The sequence below is a fragment of the Brachypodium distachyon genome, chromosome 3, assembly GCF_000005505.3.
Source record: "Brachypodium distachyon strain Bd21 chromosome 3, Brachypodium_distachyon_v3.0, whole genome shotgun sequence".
Lineage (NCBI taxonomy): Eukaryota > Viridiplantae > Streptophyta > Magnoliopsida > Poales > Poaceae > Brachypodium > Brachypodium distachyon.
In genome coordinates, this window is record NC_016133.3 from 24,146,522 (window position 1) to 24,165,147 (window position 18,626).

General features: G+C 47.9%; 3 protein-coding genes across 3 annotated transcripts; all 3 read right to left on the reverse strand.

Moving 5' to 3' along the window:
* Positions 1 to 272: 272 nt before the first annotated feature.
* Positions 273 to 3,512, reverse strand: LOC106866382. The gene is made up of 3 exons (XM_014900488.1): positions 2,485 to 3,512; positions 1,585 to 2,197; positions 273 to 296 (listed from the first exon to the last, which is right to left on the reverse strand). The coding sequence occupies exons 1-3, from the start codon at positions 3,510 to 3,512 to the stop codon at positions 273 to 275; spliced, it is 1,665 nt and encodes a 554-aa protein (XP_014755974.1).
* A 5,079-nt stretch (positions 3,513 to 8,591) lies between these two features.
* On the reverse strand, positions 8,592 to 11,069 carry LOC104584118. The gene is made up of 4 exons (XM_010238258.3): positions 10,092 to 11,069; positions 9,480 to 9,555; positions 8,749 to 9,203; positions 8,592 to 8,606 (listed from the first exon to the last, which is right to left on the reverse strand). Exons 1-4 carry the CDS (start codon positions 10,959 to 10,961, stop codon positions 8,592 to 8,594), a joined length of 1,416 nt encoding a protein of 471 aa, XP_010236560.1. The 5' UTR covers positions 10,962 to 11,069.
* A 698-nt stretch (positions 11,070 to 11,767) lies between these two features.
* Positions 11,768 to 13,708, reverse strand: LOC100835856. The gene is made up of 3 exons (XM_024461394.1): positions 13,545 to 13,708; positions 12,633 to 12,816; positions 11,768 to 12,556 (listed from the first exon to the last, which is right to left on the reverse strand). Exons 1-3 carry the CDS (start codon positions 13,706 to 13,708, stop codon positions 11,768 to 11,770), a joined length of 1,137 nt encoding a protein of 378 aa, XP_024317162.1.
* Positions 13,709 to 18,626: the final 4,918 nt, after the last annotated feature.

Consider the following 18,626-nt stretch of genomic DNA (forward strand, 5'->3'; position numbering starts at 1 on the left):
AGGCTAGAGCGGCTATGCTATAATTCATTTTATTTACCGTGTACAGTGGCCTGGGCGCTGCATGAAGCCTAGCGTGGACCAACAGTAATACGAAGCTTGTGGCGAGGACACGCGGATGTGAACGTGTCACACTACATGCATGGGCATCTGTGGTATCCCCTTGGCTATAAAAGTGAAGGAGTAATGTCACCGGTCAAAGGCTTCCAACCCCAGTCAATAGAACATAGCTTTGCATTCACCTAAGTAGCAAGGTTCCTCAGAGGGACAAGTAGCTATCCCGGGGACTCCATGGCAACCTGTACACATTTAAACTCATTAATACAACTCAAAGCAGTACATACGGTGTTACACCTCCGGGTGGCCCGAACCAGGGTAAATCCCGCTTTCAACACTTCGTGTCCTTAGCCACGCCAGCGATCGCCGGAACGATCTCCTTGCCCTCCAATGAACCAAAAAGGGGCGTCCAACATCTCCGGTGCCGGAGTCCCGTGCTCCGACAATTGCCTTCACCGCCTCTTCTTTGCCAGGCACTCGAGGCTTCACCGTCCAAATTACCTAAATGCAGCACATTATTGATTCGTCGACCTTGTATAACCGAAACACATGTACATGTAGCACAATTAAATTAATGCATCATCTGCATCAAGAATAACGCTACGATCCGCACGGTTACAGTGCATTCCGCCGGTCGATCGACCTGAGATCGACGTGCACGCCGAAGATGCACCCACCGTCGCTAATGAAAAGCCAGGAGCGACCGAAGGGGATGTTGACGCGGCCGGCGTGATCACAGAAACCGCCAGCAACGAGGACCAGCACACTCTCGCAGAACGATTATGCGCGTCCGGTCATTCAGAACTTTGACACCAGCTCGGCGAGGTCACCAATGGAGCCGAATCTGCCAAGGGAAGCCAAGAATCCATCTATGGCGACCCAGACCCGTAAGGATCCGGACCTCTGTGTAAACTGTGCTAGTCCCTGGATCAAATGCTAGCACACACAGTTCCATTGATGAAATATCATACACATGTCTATTACATCGGTTCGATTAACAAATCCAGAGTACTTAATACAAGCCAAGCGGAAGTTCAAATAAAAACACACTGATAAAGAGGGAGTCCCATCAACGCAACAGGCAAGTTGAGTGTAGACTCGCGACCCTGCGTCTTCTTCTTAAGCGTCACACTCTGCACATTCGGGGGTCCAACTGAACTTCTTTTCTTTCTTCAAGAGGTTGGTCATAGGTCTAGCTATCTTTGAAAAATTCTCAATAAACCTACGGTAATAACCCGCAAGTCCTAAGAAACTCCTGATCTCCTTCACTGTCTTGGGAGAATCCCATTCGGTCACAGCTGTTACCTTAGATGGGTCTACAGCTACTCCTTTTCCTGACACAATGTGTCCCAAAAATGCTACTTCTTCCAACCAAAACTCACACTTGCTCAACTTGGCATACAGTTGGTGCTTCCTAAGTGTCTCCAATACTTTCCGTAGATGAACCTCATGTTCACTTCGGGATTTGGAATAGATAAGGATGTCATCAATGAAGACAACGACAAACTTGTCCAAGAACTCCATGAACACCTTCTTCATCATGTTCATGAAATAGGCCGGGGCATTGGTCAAACCAAATGACATAACTGTATACTCATACAATCCATATCTGGTGGAAAATGCCATCTTGGGTATATCCTGGGTTCGGATCTTCAACTGATGATAACCTGATCGCAGATCTATCTTTGAAAACACTGTGGCTCCTTCCAATTGATCGAACAAGTCATCGATCCTTGGCAAAGGGTATTTGTTCTTGATGGTGACCTCGTTGGGGGAACGATAGTCAACACACATCCTTTGTGTTCCATCTTTCTTCTGGACAAATATAACTAGTGCTCCCCATGGTGATGAACTAGGTCGGATGTATCCTTTCTCTTGCAACTCTTGCAACTGCTTCTTGAGTTCTGCCAACTCATTTGCTGCCATCCTATAGGGTCTCTTGGCTATAGGTGCTGTTCTTGGGTCCAAGTCAATCAAAAACTCCACTTCTCTATCTGGTGGCATGCCCGGCAAATCCTCGGGAAACACATCTGGATACTCACAAACTATGGGTATCTCCTCAGAGCTATCCCCCTTAAGGGAATTCACTATGGCCTTTCTAGGTCTGGCTTTGGTGGTAAACCTAATTCTTTTGCCTTTAGGGCTGGTCAACACAACCGCAAATTGGCACAGTCAATGTGGCCCTTTCGGCTTGATAGCCAGTCCATGCCTAATATCACATCTAGACTTTGGGTCTCCAAAAGGATAAGGTCTGACGGAAAAATTTCCTTTCCAATCCTTATTTGAACTCCATGACAAAATCTGTCTGCTCGGAATTCTTTTCCAGGGGAAGTCACAACTAAGTATCTACTAAGTGCCTTGGTGGCTAACCCATGCTTTTGTACCCATGATTGAGAAATGAAAGAATGCGATGCTCCGGTATCAAATAACATAACTGCAGGGTTGGAATTGACCAAGAACGTGCCGACAACGACGTCCGGTGACTCATATGCCTCTTCAGCAGACACATGGTTGAGCTTGGCCTTCACAAACGGATTGGGCTTGTTGCCTCCCTGGTTCTTGTCCTCACGCGGCTTCTCCGTGCAAGTACTCTTGTAGTGGCCCATCTTGCCGCAGTTGAAGCATTTCACCTGACTCATGTCCCTCTTCTCAGGAGCAGAGTCGCTGTGGTGGTGACGGTGTCCACTTCCATGGTGCCGGTTCTCCTTGTGATCTTGGTGATTGCGGTGACTCTGGTGCCTGTGCTGCTGACGACTCATGCCATGGAATCTTCCAGAGGATGATCCAGAGTGGTGGTGTCTAGGAGGTGAAAAGTGGCGAGACTTGATATGGGGCCTAGAATCAATCTTGTGGTTACTTGCCCTCCTCTTCCTGTTTTCAATCTCCTTCTGCTTTCCCTCAAGGCGTATGGCCTTGTCCACCAAATGCTGAAATGTAGCAAAGTTAATGGACACCAACTGCACACTAAGCTCATCATTTAGTCCTTCGAGAAACCTCTCCTGTCGATCATCATCATCAGCCACATCTCCTGGGGCATATCTAGCCAAGCTGGTGAAACGGTCCAAATATTCCTTCACAGATTTGGAACCTTGGCGAAGAGAGCGGAATTCCTTCTTCATCAGTCCCATACTTCCAGTTGGAATGTGGGCGGTTCGGAATCCACGAAGGAAGTCATCCCAAGTGATGACCTCTCCATCATAACCAAACTTGAAGTTGTCCCACCATGCGGCAGCTGCGCCTTCCAGTTGGTGGCTTGCATACAGAACCTTCTCTTGCTCAGTGCATTGGATGGTGGCTAACTTCTTCTCAATGACTCTATGCCAATCATCGGCTTCAATTGGTTCAGCTGAGTTCGCAAAGGTAGGTGGGTGGAGTCTAAGGAATCGAGTAAGCCTGTCCGATGGTGGTGGTGGTGGGGGTGGATTGTTCTGTCGGTTGTTCTGCAGAGTCTGAGTCATCAGATTGACCAATTGGGTTTGAGCTTGGATGAACTCAGCAAATCCGGGAAATCCCCCGTTGTTGTTGTTGTTGTTGTTGTTGTTGTTGTTGTTGTTGTTGTTGTTGTTGTTATTGTCATTGTTGTTGCCTCCAGCATTGCCAGTGGTACGACGGGTGTTTCGGGCAGCCATCTTGCTGGAAAAGGTGAGAGTCGAGATAAATGGATCTATCAAAATAACATACTACCCATATATGCTAGCAGCATGAAAGAACCATATAACTCCAATTAAAACTTCATTCATGAACAAGCGAAGTGATAAAACATAGTGGTAAGTTCACACAGAAGTCTAATCCTGAGGATCACATGACGATTGATCAGGATACTAACGATACTAGCGCGAAAACAACTCATAAACAAACTAAGGGTAAGGACGCTACTCGTCACGGTCGGTCTCGACGTCGGACTTGAAGATAACCTCATCGGTGTCTTCCTCGTCCTCCATCGGCTCGTCCTCATCTCCGGAGTCGGCTATCTCGTAGTCGAACACCTCAACTCTGAACTGCATCTCCTCTTCGTAATCCTCATCATTGCTGAGGAAAGCCTTGTCCTCAGCCTGAACGTCCTCTCCATTGTCACGTGCCTCCTCCAACTCTTCCCGGAGGGTGGAAATGGTTCCCTTGAGAAGGTGCACCTCCATCTCAAAGCTATTGATCCGATTCTCCAGTTCCCCCTTCTCATCTGCTGCTTCCCCTAGCTCCTCTTGCTGTATGACAGCTGTCTCCTGAAGCTGCTGCAGCTCATCAATGGTGTCTTTGTTCAGGGCTTCCAGTTCCTGAACCTTCTGCTGTGTCTCCATGTCCTTGGACTTCAGCAGATCATTCTCCCGCTTGAGGACGGCGATCTTAACATCAGCCAGGGCTAACTCCCGGTTTAGCTCATCTCGGGCGTGGAGGTGTGCATCCGAGATGATCCTAGTGACCTCATGCTGACGCTGGACGCTGTCGAGGTAACGCTCGAGGTCATCGCATTGTTGAGTGCTGGGGGTGAGGTCGCCGGTACGGGGAAACAGATTCCCGTATCGGGTCTTCTTGCCAAAGTCCTCGTAGGCAGTGAAGACGAGCTCAGAGGCGTACTCGCCGCAGATGCGGGCAAGAGCCTCCTGCATAGCCTTTATCAGGCCAGCCTCCCAGGTATCCGCTTCCACGGTGAAGGTGACGTCCCTGGTGACGGGGTAAACCTGACGTCCACGGATCTTGGCACCGATGTCGACGTGTCCTGGGCGGTCCACGTAACGGTAAGCACGGAACTCTGGCGACGGCATGCGCAGGTGCGTGGTCACATCACGCAGCTGTGCCTCAAAAAGAAAGTCGCCCTGTCCAGCCTGGTGAAACTCTCCGTTGGCATCCATCTACACAATTCTTAACAAAGATGAGAAGAGTGAATTGGAATTCATGTTAGATAGACAAGAATAGGAGTATAAGTATCGGTATATATTCATCTTGATTTACTTAAAATAAGTCCTTATGGCTTTTCCAATACTAGGGTCACGACCTACAGGCAACATGCGCTCTGATACCATCTGTGGCGACCCAGACCCGTAAGGATCCGGACCTCTGTGTAAACTGTGCTAGTCCCTGGATCAAATGCTAGCACACACAGTTCCATTGATGAAATATCATACACATGTCTATTACATCGGTTCGATTAACAAATCCAGAGTACTTAATACAAGCCAAGCGGAAGTTCAAATAAAAACACACTGATAAAGAGGGAGTCCCATCAACGCCACAGGCAAGTTGAGTGTAGACTCGCGACCCTGCGTCTTCTTCTTAAGCGTCACACTCTGCACATGATAGGTGCAGGTCAGTACATTGAATGTACTTGCAAGTCACACCTGTGTGGTTAGGAGGAATGCATGGAAATGATGTAGGATTTCCTAGTTTGGCTACTAGGGTTGTTTTTGCAAAATACTGCTTTTGGGGTTTCGAAATACTCATAGTATTTTCCTTTGAAAATCTCTATCCTGAAGTTTTGATAAAACAGGGTTTGAACAATAGTATGGTCATTCTGTGGATGTTCACTCCACGACCTAGCTATGCACTCTGGGTCAACTGACACTCACATAGCATCCCTTTTTCCTGACTCATTCTGTGGAACCTTCCATCGAGTCAAAACAGTTTTGGGGTTTTTGAAAACAAAACTTGAAGATCTCCACTTCTCCTGACTTAATGACTCAAAGTCGCCCGTAACCAGGGGCATGGCTAATCGATTAGATTGACACTCTCGAGAGGTTTGTACACTTTACCCACTTGACACAATCAGTCCAAAGTGTTGCCTGACGACAAGCGTGCGCAACAGGTAAAGATTGTGATGAAGTCTTTCACTAGAAGCCCCCTGATACCTAATTCTGGCACCGCCCGCCCCATATGAGCACATTGGCTCCTCTCCGGATGGCGAAACCCAGGTAAGGGTTTCCCGCTAGTTAGTCGACCAAGTCAGAGCCCATAATAGCAAGTGGTTGCACATGAAGCTTTTGGGTACATGAGAAGGTTTGAACTCTTGGATTTCTGGACAGCGGTCCCCACCTTCTCCTGAGCGTGTACCCGTTACGGGGCTACAACACTTGCCGACAGCCAACTGGCCTCCATCATACCACTCCATCCAGATAAAACATTTTGGTTTTGTTTTGAAAACATTTTTCCAAAAACATACTCGCTCATAAAGAGCACTTAGTACTTTGTAATATAGTTTGGGTCCCGTCCCGTTATAATAGTATAGCATGCTTTGGAAAAATGTATATACATAACCTATGGTTTTTGGTGGCATGGCAATATATCCTATAAGCAATCTACTAGGAATAACTAAACATGTTGAAAACGCATTTGATAAATACTTCATAAAGAAATAACTCTAACATGCATCCCTATGATGTTGTAAACAAAATAGCATAAGCAAAAATATAGGTTCTACATGGTCAATAAGTGTAACTTGCCTGGATCAGAGAAGTTGTTGCGGTCGTCAACTCCCTGGCACTCTTCGCAATCGCAATCCGAATAATCTAACGCGTAGAACGAAACGACAATAAATGCATAGTTCCAAACATCTCTCAAAATCCAAATATAACTCCAAATGAACATCGGATAAAGGATGTATCACAAGCATACAAAACAGAACCTAAACGTCATCTAAGTAATACCGTCATCTAAGTAATACCATAGTATTAACAATTCAAGTTCTAAAGCCTAAGGTTAAGGCTAGTGTGGCTAAGTCTGAAAATTCAGAAATATGCTACTGTTAACAGATAGCAACTAGGATTGACAAGTAATAGGTGCTAAAGTACAGAACATGACATGAAACCTATGCTACAGTATAGTTCTAAGGTTGTACTAACTAACGCAACAGGTTTCAGGTTAATTGGATAAACAGATTAGAAGTTACTGGCTTGCAAAGGTGGCTAGTCAGATTCTGACAGACAAAGAATACTAACTTCTACTGAAAATCTACTGGTGCTAAACTATTCCAATGACAGAGAAATAAACAAAAAAATTCAAGAATATGATCTACTCTTTCAAATGGCGCTGGTTTCACTAACTATGGAGATATGAGGCAGTAGCTATGAACAGGTGAATGTGGCTACTCTAAAACAGAACCTAATAGGATATGAACTTCTACCGTCGTGCTGCTAGTGAAGATGAAGTTGAAATGGTCCAACTAGAAAATGGCTGTGAAGGGGTGTTCCTAAAGTTCAATCTACAAAAACAAACAACTAAAATGATGCTACGGGCAACAACGAGAATTGCTGCGAATAAGGCTACCCCCTAAGAATGATGCTGCAACTTTCTGCCGCGGCAGAGATACGGCAGAGAAACTGATTAGAATACCATTTTGCGACGACGATGCAAAGCACTAGATGAACCATCTACGGCTAATGTCTACAGAGAATTTGTAGAGGAACATTCACTCTACAAAATGGTGAAATCTAGAGCACATAATGATCATTGGTTTGATAGCAAACGATGCCTAAACAGAGCTAACCGAAGAACAACAGCTGCAGTGAACTTAAACAAGTTCATACCCAAATCCTCCCGGAGATGAACGATTCGACGAATCGGGACTCGGGGAAGAAAATGAATAGATGGGGGAGCTTCACGGCGTCGCAAGGATCACTAGGGCGGTGGCGGTTCGGCGAACGGGGCAGCGCAGCTCCGGCAATTTCTCGCCGGAGTTGGGCGGCGGCGACGGCGGTTTTGGCCGGCGTTTGGGGGCGCGTGGGCGGAAGAGAGCGTGGGCGGGCGAGGGAGTGCGCGAGAGGGGGCGCGGGGTGCTTTATAGGGCTCGGGGCGCGTGGGCGGGCTGGCCGGCGGTTGCGCGGGCGTGGGGTCGTGGGCGCGGTCGTGCGCTCGGCGGTTTGGTGAGCGCGGGCCGGCGCGGGCATGCACGAGCGCGGGCGCGCGGGCGGGGACGCGGGGGCACGCGCGGGCGAGCGGCGGCAATGGCTGCACGGGCGACGCGGCCGTCGGCGGGGTCGGCGCGGCCGAGCGGGCAGGCGGGCGCGCGCGGCGAGCAGCGGCGGCGCGGGCAGGCGCGCGGGGGCGGCGAGCAGGTGCGCGGGCAAGCGGGCAGGCGAGCGCGGGCGGCGGCGGGAGCGCGGCCGCGCGCGGCGCCGGCGGCGGTTGGAGACGGCGGAGATGAGGGAGAAGATGACAGGTGGGCCCCACCTGTCCGTGAGAGAGAGAAGAGATTGAAAGCGTATTTCTTCATAATACGTTTCCCTGCGGAGAAAGCGTATTCTCTGAGAATACGCTTCCCTGCGGAGAAAGCGTATTGTCGCAGAAAAAGAAAAAGAATAAAAGAAAAATACAAAAATAATTTTTCAGGATCTATAATTCACCCGAAATTCCATTTAAATCATTTAAAATATCAAATGGCTTCAGAACAATTCCCAAAAATTCTGTAAAATAATATATTTCATTTAGAGTCCAGGAAAATTATTACCACTCAAAAGTAAATTTGTAAAAATAGTTTTAATGTTTCTAAGCTTTAAATAAACCCAAATAAAATCCTAAAATGCGTTTTTAGACTCTAGAAAATTCTCAATTCAATTTCTATCTACCTATCACATTCCAAAACACCATTTCAAACACTTTCAATAATGCATCATAATGAACATCAATATTTTAAGATTTGATCAAGGTGATATGCATAAGAAATGAAAAGGTGCGAACATCCGAATTTGAAAAAATTTGGGATGTTACACCAACGACGGCGCAGGAGCCGATGAGGATCCCAGGTGCGCCGCATCCGACGGCGCGGCCGATGACGGTTTCAACGAGACCGGCCACTGAGCGGCATCCAGCGTCAGAATCCAAGCATCTGACGACGGGGCAGCCGCCGATGAGCAATGCTGCGCCGCAGCCGACGAAGGTTTCGGCGCGGCCGATGAGGGTTTTGGCAAGGCCAGTGATGGAGCGGCAACCGCCGACGCAGTGGAAGCATCCGATGAAGCAGGAGCCGATGAGGATCCTAGCACCGCGGCCGACGCCAAATGTTTCGCCGCGGACGGCAGTGGATGAAACGCGAGCAACGATGGAGCTCTCCGCCCAAATTTCTCCTCTAGGGCCTCTAGCCACTTGAGGGGGCCGTGGGCAGACATATCGCCCAGGATCTATGCGTGGTTCATCGTAGTAATCGCTCGAGGGGGGCGAGGAGACTGTGTGAGAGCAAGATTAATAGTACAGCCAGCAGCTGGCTGTACTACTCATGCCATGTCATTTAAGAGACAACTTACAGCCCACTGCACCAATAGACCGGCTATTAGCTGGGTGTATAAACCACTTAAGTATTTAATGCTGGCCTATGCATAAAAATCTGCTGTGATTCACAGTGAACTGCATCTTTGTGGCCATTTCAAAAACAACACACAATATATGGCACCTCAGGAAGTATTACCAGACATAACAAATATGATCCCGACAAGAAGTATTACCAGACATAAAAAATATGATCCCGACAAAGACGTCGTAAGCAACAAACCGGTGGCGCAAAGCACCATGACAACGATACTAGACATTACATGCGTCTTTATAAGAAATCATTAATCAAACACAACACTAATAAGATCTTCGGCAAACAAACCGCAAGTTTTGATCTAGACGGCGACAAAAGCTTATGGCCACGTCAACCATCAACCTCGCATTTGGATACAAAAGTTTATGACGGCAACAAAAGTTTATGGGCCTGACAAAGCATAGTTGGAACTTCAGTAGAAAAGAGCAACCACCCATTTGCATCAATAACTTTGAGTCATTGTATGGGAAAACAAAAATGCATGTGAGATATCATGTTGATCCTCAATGTCACAAGAAAAAAAGGAATAGTTATATATATCAGTAACTTACCATGATTAATTATGACGGTTATTTTGAAACCTATGCCAAATATGCTCAATCAAATCATTTTTAAGCTGGGTATGTTGTGGGCAAGCACGAATAGTAGCTTTTCTACGCAACACATCAGCGAAACACAGATTTCCGCCAACATTCACTTCAGGAGGTAGAGCAAATGAAGCCCCGGGATTTTCATTCAAATGAATTTTGACCTGCTCTTTCTCATCTTCGACAATCATATTGTGGAGAATCACACAAGCTAGCATGATCCTTCCAACACTCTTTCTCTTCCATAGACGTGCAGGACGGCGGACAATGGTAAAACGGGACTGCAATACCCCGAAAGCACGCTCAACATCTTTCCTTGCCCCTTCTTGGTGCTTGGCAAACAACTTGTGCTTCTCTATTTGGGGAAGTGGTATGGTCTTCATAAAGGCAGCCCATTCAGGATATATACCATCGGCAAGGTAGTAACCTGTGGTATACTCATTTCCATTGACAGAAAACTGAACTCGAGGGGCTTCTCCTTTCAATGCATCAAAAAACAGAGGGGACTGGTTGAGCACATTAAGGTCATTGTTCAACCCAGCAATTCCAAAAAAAGCATGCCAAATATGAAGGTCCTGGGAAGCAACGGCTTCTAGGACCATTGTTGGTACTCCATAATCACCGCGGGTGAATTGCCCCCTCCATGCTAAAGGACACAACTCCCATCGCCAATGCATGCAATCGATACTTCCTATCATTCCAGGGAGAGACTCGTTAACATGAAGTATACGCTCGACATCCTCTCGTGTGGGGCGTCGCAAGTACTCCCCACCGAACACCCGAATCACCCCTTGTGCAAACGTGTCCAAACGCTGCAATGCAGTGCTCTTCCCAATCTTCAAGTACTCATCAAGGGCATCTGCAGGGGTCCCGTATGCTAGCATGCGCATGGCTGCCGTACACTTTTGCAATGGTGAGAGCCCTATTCGACCAGAACAATCGGCCCTATAAGTGAAATAGGGAGACCACTGACCAAGGGCATTCACGATGCGTAGGAAGAGTTCTCTATTCATACGGAATCTTGTACGGAACATACTCTTGGGGTAGAGTGGTTGTGCAGCGAAGTAGTCCTCCACCAGACGCTGATGAGCACCTCCATGATCCCTCCGAATGGTTTTCCTTGGACCGTGTCGTCGCTTAGAGGATCTAGCCCGAGCCTAGCCTTGATTTTCATCATGAGCCTCTTAGCAAAGGAGTCTAGTACATTCTGCTCAGTACCATAGACTTCCATGATTTTGGATGGGGCTAGCTCATCAGAATCCGACATGGTGGGAGAGGAAGCTGGGCTGGTAGGCTGAATAGGAAGATGAGAGGTAGAAGAAGGAAGAGTCTGGACTGGTAGGCTGAAGAGAGGATAGAGCATTATATAGATGTGTCATGTTTTCTTGGGTGTATAATTATGTTACATGGTTATCTGGATTGCATTGTGGTTAAGTGTGGTTGGACCATGACTACATGATTTTTTTCACTTCTTGCATGGTTATCCGGACTGCACTTAAGTGTGGTTTGTTGACTATAATTTTAGCATATTAAAATCTTATATTTCAGCCTCACATTCACAGATTCAGTACTGAAAAAAAGACCATAACCCTATAATCAAGCATGCTGTCAAGTCAAATATAATTTATCAAGCAATGGTACAGTAGAGTGAACAGTACAGTAGAGTTCTCTGTAGTTAATAAACAGAAAACAAAATCAGATTTTTAGAGATTGCTGGAATTAGATGTTTCGAGCTTTATAAAAAGATACACATGTTAGCATATTAAAATCTTATATTTCAGCATAGAAGAATGTGAAATAAAATCGATTTTAACTAAGATAGTGGATAGTAGGAAATACCTCAATCAGTTTTGCCAAATAACTTCTCCCTGAAACACTTCAGTGCCAACACGTGCTCGGATCTCACATCTTCGGGCATCCCACTTGTGTCTTGCATCATCAACGATCGGTACGTTTCTAGCATGACTGACTCCTTGTGATCTTTTGCTGCAAGGCACGCAAGCTTCCGAGCTTCAAGATTCTCACTAGACACACGCCTTTGTGTTTCTAGCATCTCTTTGCGGCCTTCATTTGCTGCATTCTGAGCATCTACAAACTTGGTAAGCTCAACTTCAAGATCTACAATACAATTCTGATCCTTTATTTTGTGTTTTCGCTGCTCCTTAGCTTGCTTGCCACCTGGTGGCCGTTCATCACGAGCATCATCTAGAGTGAAATGCTGCCCCACTTCATCATCAACACTAAACTTCCTCTTGTCCGGCTCTAGATCTTCTAGGCGTTCCAAATAGGCATCCCATTTTGGTTCCTTTTTGAGAAACTCCCAACAATGCTCAAACATAAATGGACCATCTTCTTTATGGTCTGCCTCATAAGTTCTCATTGCCCTCTCCTTTAAATCCACATCAGATTCACCACTGGCATACAAAGCATTAGCCTCCTTCCAGCTCGCACAAAACCATGCAACCCTTTTCTTAATTCTCGCAAAGCGATCCTTCACTTGCTTGACTAGCCTTGTCCTGTTTTTTGTGGTGGTACTGTTGTAAACAGCAGCAACATCTTTCCAATACTGGTCGTTCTTCTTGTAATTTGATTGGATTGGATCATTTGAATTATTCAACCAAGCACTAACCTATAATATTATAAAGAGTTTATTGTTGTGCTAGTAATTTAATACATGGAGCCAGCATGCAAAGAAACAAGCTTACCAATCTACGATCCTCCTCTTTTGTCCACAACAAGCGTTTCTCAGTCCTTGGACAATTGCCACCATTGTTGTCATCGCCAACATTGATTGGCTGCTGTGGAGTCCCATTGCTAACGGCTTGTGCTTGGCTTGATGTGTTCTGAAAGAGACTAAGAAAGCCACCGGGCGGGTAAGAATCCATTCCCCTGCTCAAGCAATAGATGATCAAACAATTAACCTCATATTATTTACTTTACTCACTACTGTAGGGAATCTGCAAGACTAGTAGACATGTTGGTATGTACCATTTTAAAAATTGACAAACGGATTGTTGGAATTAGCATACTCCTTCACCAAAAGATACACATGTTAACATGCTGCATTTAAAAAGTTTATATACAGGTTGTTGGAATTAGAAAACTCCAGCTTTACCAAAAGAAACACATGTTGGTAACATTGAAGAAAATTATGCACAGGTTACTGGAATTAGATTACACTAGTTTCTGTCAAATCCTATTAGTTAGATTCACAATAGATTATTTTATTGTCAGCAAATTTGCTCTCCTTTGCAGGACCAGGAATCTGATGTAACATTATCTAAAACCAGACTCTTGTTAATTTACAAACACAAGTGAAAATTCTTCTTGTAATCTTAACCGCCAGAATATTATAGGGACATCTCTGAATCATCCATCTATGAAAATTATGAGGACAGAAAATTCCTTCCAATCCATAGAACAACTATTTGTCTATCTAAACCATGGAAACTAACCACAACAAGTCCATATCATACAAAGAAATGACACCACGATGGACTATCAGATTGTTCAGAATTGAGACAAGTAGGGAAACAAGTGTATCAAACTAGCATTGTTTATAAATAAAAAAATTAACAATTTGCACAGTAAATGCATAAGCTATTGAGATCGCATACCATGCTTGAGGATTGGAGTCGTCAATATTCCCTGTCGTGTACCAAGGAGATGCAGAACCACCAATGTCGGCAGGTGGTGCCCAGCAAGGGCCTTGAGCCGAATCTCCTGCTACACTCTGTTGCTGCAGCTCGGCGAGCCAACTTGATGCAGAGGAGGGCGTCATGGACTGCGGTGGTCGTGGAGGGATCTAACTACCTGGTCCCTGCGTGGAACTGAAGGCCGATGGCAAGAAAGGATTGGGCGGACGCTGGACAAGATGAGGCGGCCGCGGCGGGACGGACTGAGACGCCAACGGAGGGACAGACGGGGGCACCGACAGAGGGACGGGCTGAGGCGCCGGCGCGCGCATCCTCTTGGAGTGCTGACCCATCTCGTGGTGCCGGTGGCAGTTCTAGGGTTTGGTGATTTGGGGATCTTTGATTTGGCGCAAAATACACGATTTGGGGCGAGGCAAAGGGTGCGGCAGTGGAGGAGAAGTGCGGGGGGCGAGGGAGAAGCGCGGGAGGAAGCGGGGAAGAAGCGCGGGAGGAGCACCGGATCGGGAGCGCCGGCCCTAGCGCTCGCTTCGGGCTCCAAGCCGGCTATTCTTCTTCGTTTGTTGCGATTTCGCCGGACGTTTCACGAGTCGCCCGCTACCTCCCTTCTCTCCTCGTTATGTGGAATTTTGGTGACGTGTACTGCGTTATAGCCTGCTGAGTGGGACTATTGTACATGCTCTGAAGAGACGACGGGAAGAAGGAGAGAGAGTGAGTAAATAGGAATAAATTAAAAGAGTTGGGCCGTGGCCTGTGGCCAGGGATGGTTGGCGATTGCACGCATCGAGCCTAAAAAGTTGTGTACATACATAAAAACATGATGACGTGAGAAAGGCGATTTTCTTTTTTGTCACCGAGTTTAAAATACAGTACCAAATCTGGTCGCGCTTGTTCGACTTTGTGGGTCAAAAACGTATGCAACCTATTGGAAATACTAGTACGTACGTTACGTAGTGGTACAAACCTATAGATGGAAGTACTGTAGCGAAGTCGTCCGTATCTTAAATATACCTTGCGGAGACACGGTGCTGTTCCAGTGCGCCAATTGCTCCACAGTCTACATGAGCTACAGGGATGATACTGAAGTACTATTCCGACGACGTGTATATATACTAAAGGTGCTATTCCTATATTACTTCAAGTACTGTAGCAATTTTGCACGCGCAGGCGGCGCTTCTAGAGTGTATAGAATTACTTTACTAGTTAGATTGATTCAAGAGTTGCGGAGGTGGCATTGTGTCGGAGGATGATCCCGGATAGGGTCATGACAACACATTTTAGCTGAGATGACGAAGGTAAAGCCGACACAGGCATGTACGCTGGCATCCTTAAGCCGAACTGATACTAAGCCGGCATACCAAGTGTATGCCGGCAAATCTATCTTGTCTTATGTGATTGCAGGATAAGAACGAGTACTCTGATCTCGGCCAGCGTCGAGATGTCTCAACGGTATTATCCTCATCGCATGGCGCAAAGTAAAGCAGTGCTATCTTTATCATGTAAAAGCAATCGCTACTTACGTTGTGGTGCCAGGCTACTACGCAAAGAAGCACCGAAAGATAATCGATGACAGAAGCTGACAAGAGGCTACAGTACTTGTTGCCAAACGTCAGGAAAAGTAAAGTTGTCTTGTCCCCTGCGGTGCCACCCAGAGGGAACCAGGGCGCATGTGCGGCAGGGCCCTTAGAAGATAACGTAGCTTTGGTCCACATGTCAGCGTGACATGGGCGGTCCATAAATAGGAGCACTACCCTTCCCTGGAGAGGGATCCGCACACTTAGACATCTAGGGTTTTCCCCTTCTTCTTCTTCTTCCTCAAGAAAACTCCTCAAGGAGCACCGTTGTAGATCTCGATATCTCGGCTTATACAACAAAGCAGGAGTAGGAGTCTTACCTCGACAAGAGGGCTCCGAACCTTGGTAAATCTCTGTGTGCTCGTGTGTTTGTGCGTGTTTCTCATCACGCCCTCTCTCCTCCGGATCCTCCTTCGTCCATCGGCCCCAACAAAAGCCATCCTATGGCATCTGCCGTGACACCACCATGACAGTTGGCGCCCACTGTGGGACCAGCAGCGGCGCTGGCTGGAGTTTTCATCCGGACGGGAAGCTTCCTTGTCACCAGAGAGCGCGTGGTCTCCGATTTGGTCCAGAGATTCGGCTCTCTAGGCTTCATCGACAATAACGCCGGCTGCTTCAACAACATGCCGCATCCCTGCGCAGGCCGCTTCATCAACTTCGGCATGCATGAGGTTTATGTCGCCATTGACAATCCTTGCAGGTACCCCGAGCAGGGGGTGGTGGCCGAAGATCCCCCCGCCGTCTGCACGGTTCACGGCCGACATGTCGACTGCCCCGCTGACCGTGTGGAGGTCATGGTGACGGCTCACGGCGACGATGCTGGCAAAGGCACTGCAGAGAGTGGCATGGTCCCAAGAAAATCTGGCAGAACGGCGAAGTTCCCCTTAGAGAAGCCGGATAATGTCTCTGCTCAAGCCGGCACGTCGGCTTTGCAGCCAAAGCCGACTCAGCTCCAGGACGCCATCGAACGGCTGACCGCGTCGGTGGTGTCAAACGCTAACCCGGCCCAGCTACAGGCGGAGTTGGAGTTGGAGCGCCAAAAATTGCTGAAGGAAGCTGTCGATGTGGCTCGCGCTCGGCAAGAACTTGATATTTCGCTCCATGAGTATAACAAAGCCCATGGTCTCAATTCTACCGCATTGACTAACCCCTAGCCGAGTTGGGAAAGTGTGTTACCATGGCAGGAACTTGAACACTGAGATAGCTAGAGATGGCAGGGGGATGCCCACAGTGTCGGCATGTTTTGCCTCGGCACTGAAGCCGAAATACAACACCCCTGTCAAGAATCTTAGGGCCACCGAGGCTGCGGCCGAAGAGTTGCCGAATCTCACGGAGAGGCACTCCGGCTGCAGCAGTTGCGTGTGAAGGAGTTGCTCCGCACAGCTAACGAGCAGAATGAGGCATAAATGAGATTGCAGCGGGCGCTGATGGCCGGGCTGACAACCAAGCATCCTCGGCTAGTGGCAAACGGGACAAAAGTGTCAACTCAGGCCAAGATAAGCGCCTAGAGCATTATGACCCGGCTCTGGCCGAGAAGAAAATGATCAGGAGAGTAGATGACAGCCAAAGTGGTTTGCGTCTCGGCAACAGTCACCGAGATCAGCAAGAGCGTCACTCGGCTGGTCATGGACACCAACCTCGGGGTCCGACACCTAATACTGCTGCAGGTCAGCAGGGTGTCAGGCGCAACCCCTTGTATCGAGGTGAAGATACCCGGCAAGACTGTTACGATGACGGATACTCGGCCATGGGTGATGAAGGTTATCTCAGGCGAGAACGTAATAATCTCGGCCTGCTCGGAGCCCGAGTTGGGAACCGGCAAGTGTCGCCGCTGGATACCCAGCATCGGCTCGACAGAATATATCTGTCAGAGCTTTTGGAAGAACAAGGCCCTCCGGGACCATGTTGTTTCGCGCACCGGATCATGAGGGAGACACCAGCCTAGGGTTTCCAGTTGCCCAGGGGTACGAGAACATATGATGGAAGTACTAAGCTGGAAGATTGGCTGGAAGACTATGTCACTGTGGTGCATGTGGCAGGCGGCAACCGCAGATGGGCGGTACGTTATGTACCCCAGATGCTGGTAGGTCCGGCAAGGATATGGCTGAACAATTTGCCGGAAGGCAGCATCAATTGCTGGATAGTCTTTGAAAAAGCTTTTGTCAGCAATTTCACTAGCACTTACAAGAGGCCAAATCAACCTCAGCAGTTGTCCATGTGCAAGCAAAGGGACAACGAAACTGACCGGGATTACCTGACAAGATGGAACAACCTCCGCAATTCCTGTGAAGGGATAGTGGAGTCACAGGCCATCGCATGGTTTGCCCAAGGATCCCGGCATGGCAGCATGTTGTGGCAGAAGCTGCAAAGAGAAATGTCGGCAACTCTGCCTGAAATGATCAAGATCGCCGACATGTATGCTCTCGGTGATCTGACTCAGCCATCGTTGATGCCGGCAGAACCGCAAAGGGAGCAGCTGACATACAATCCTGCCGGGGCATTCCGGAGGAACGATCATCAAGACCACCGCAACAAGAGAAGGGACGACAGGCCAGATTACCGGTATAGGCCAGCCCATGTCGCGGCTATTCAGGATCAACCTGATGCCGGCTCTAGCCAGCGTCAAAAGACTGGAAATCAGCAGTGGGTCAAGAAGGGAGAGCAAAAGAAGCCCTGGCAAGATAAGAAGAAATATACGTTCGAGGTGATGCTAGATCATCCTTGTCGTTTTTACACGACTAATCCCAGCAAACCGGCAAATCACACAACCCGGCAGTGCAGCTGGATGCAGCGGGTCGAGAAGAGTGAGGCGAGTTGGCTGCCCCCTCCTCCACCGCTCACAGCCGCTAACACCCAGATCCAGGGACCTCCTCCGATGAACAATGCGGTCAACCAGGTGGAAGACCAAGATATCCCGGAATATGCCGGAAGAAATGAGTACAAGGAGCATCACCAGAGCTACATGATCTTCATCACAGAGCCGACTGCAAGCAGAGTCAGCGCAGGCGAGAGATGGAAGTCAATGCTGTGATGCCGGCAGTTCCAAAATTTATGTACTGGTCAGAACAGGAGCTCAACTGGAACGGGGCAGATCATCCCAAGGTCATGCCAAATCCTGGTGGATATGCTCTAGTGGTTGACCCGACACTCATCGGGCCGACATTAACGTCAAATTCACTCGGGTTCTCATTGATAATGGGAGCAGCATAAACATCATGTACTGGGACACGATGCTCAAGTTCGGCATTACTGATAACATGTTTGAGCCTAGCCGGACTACCTTTCACGGTATTGTGCCGGGAGTGTCTTGTGCCCCAGTAGGCAAGATCCGAGTTGACATCTTATTCAGCACCAGGGAGAACTGTCGGACCGAGAACCTGGTATTTGAAGTGGTAGACCTTAGCAATCCGTACCATGCGCTACTTGGCAGACCGGCATTAGCCAAGTTCATGGCGACTACCCACATAGG

Coding starts and splice junctions, on each gene's coding strand:
- LOC106866382 (XM_014900488.1), bottom strand. CDS start 3,512: ATGACTCAGACTCTGCAGAACAACCGACAGAACAATCCACCCCCACCA. Junction 2,198..2,484: donor AATTCCAACCCTGCAGTTAT/GTTATTTGATAC, acceptor TGTGTTGACCAG/CCCTAAAGGCAAAAGAATTA. Junction 297..1,584: donor TCATGAACATGATGAAGAAG/GTGTTCATGGAG, acceptor AAATGTGTACAG/GTTGCCATGGAGTCCCCGGG.
- LOC104584118 (XM_010238258.3), bottom strand. CDS start 10,961: ATGTTCCGTACAAGATTCCGTATGAATAGAGAACTCTTCCTACGCATC. Junction 9,556..10,091: donor TCGAAGATGAGAAAGAGCAG/GTCAAAATTCAT, acceptor TGTAATGTCTAG/TATCGTTGTCATGGTGCTTT. Junction 9,204..9,479: donor GATCATATTTTTTATGTCTG/GTAATACTTCTT, acceptor GCTCTCACACAG/TCTCCTCGCCCCCCTCGAGC.
- LOC100835856 (XM_024461394.1), bottom strand. CDS start 13,708: ATGACGCCCTCCTCTGCATCAAGTTGGCTCGCCGAGCTGCAGCAACAG. Junction 12,817..13,544: donor GACTCCAATCCTCAAGCATG/GTATGCGATCTC, acceptor TTGCTTGAGCAG/GGGAATGGATTCTTACCCGC. Junction 12,557..12,632: donor AAGAGGAGGATCGTAGATTG/GTAAGCTTGTTT, acceptor ATAATATTATAG/GTTAGTGCTTGGTTGAATAA.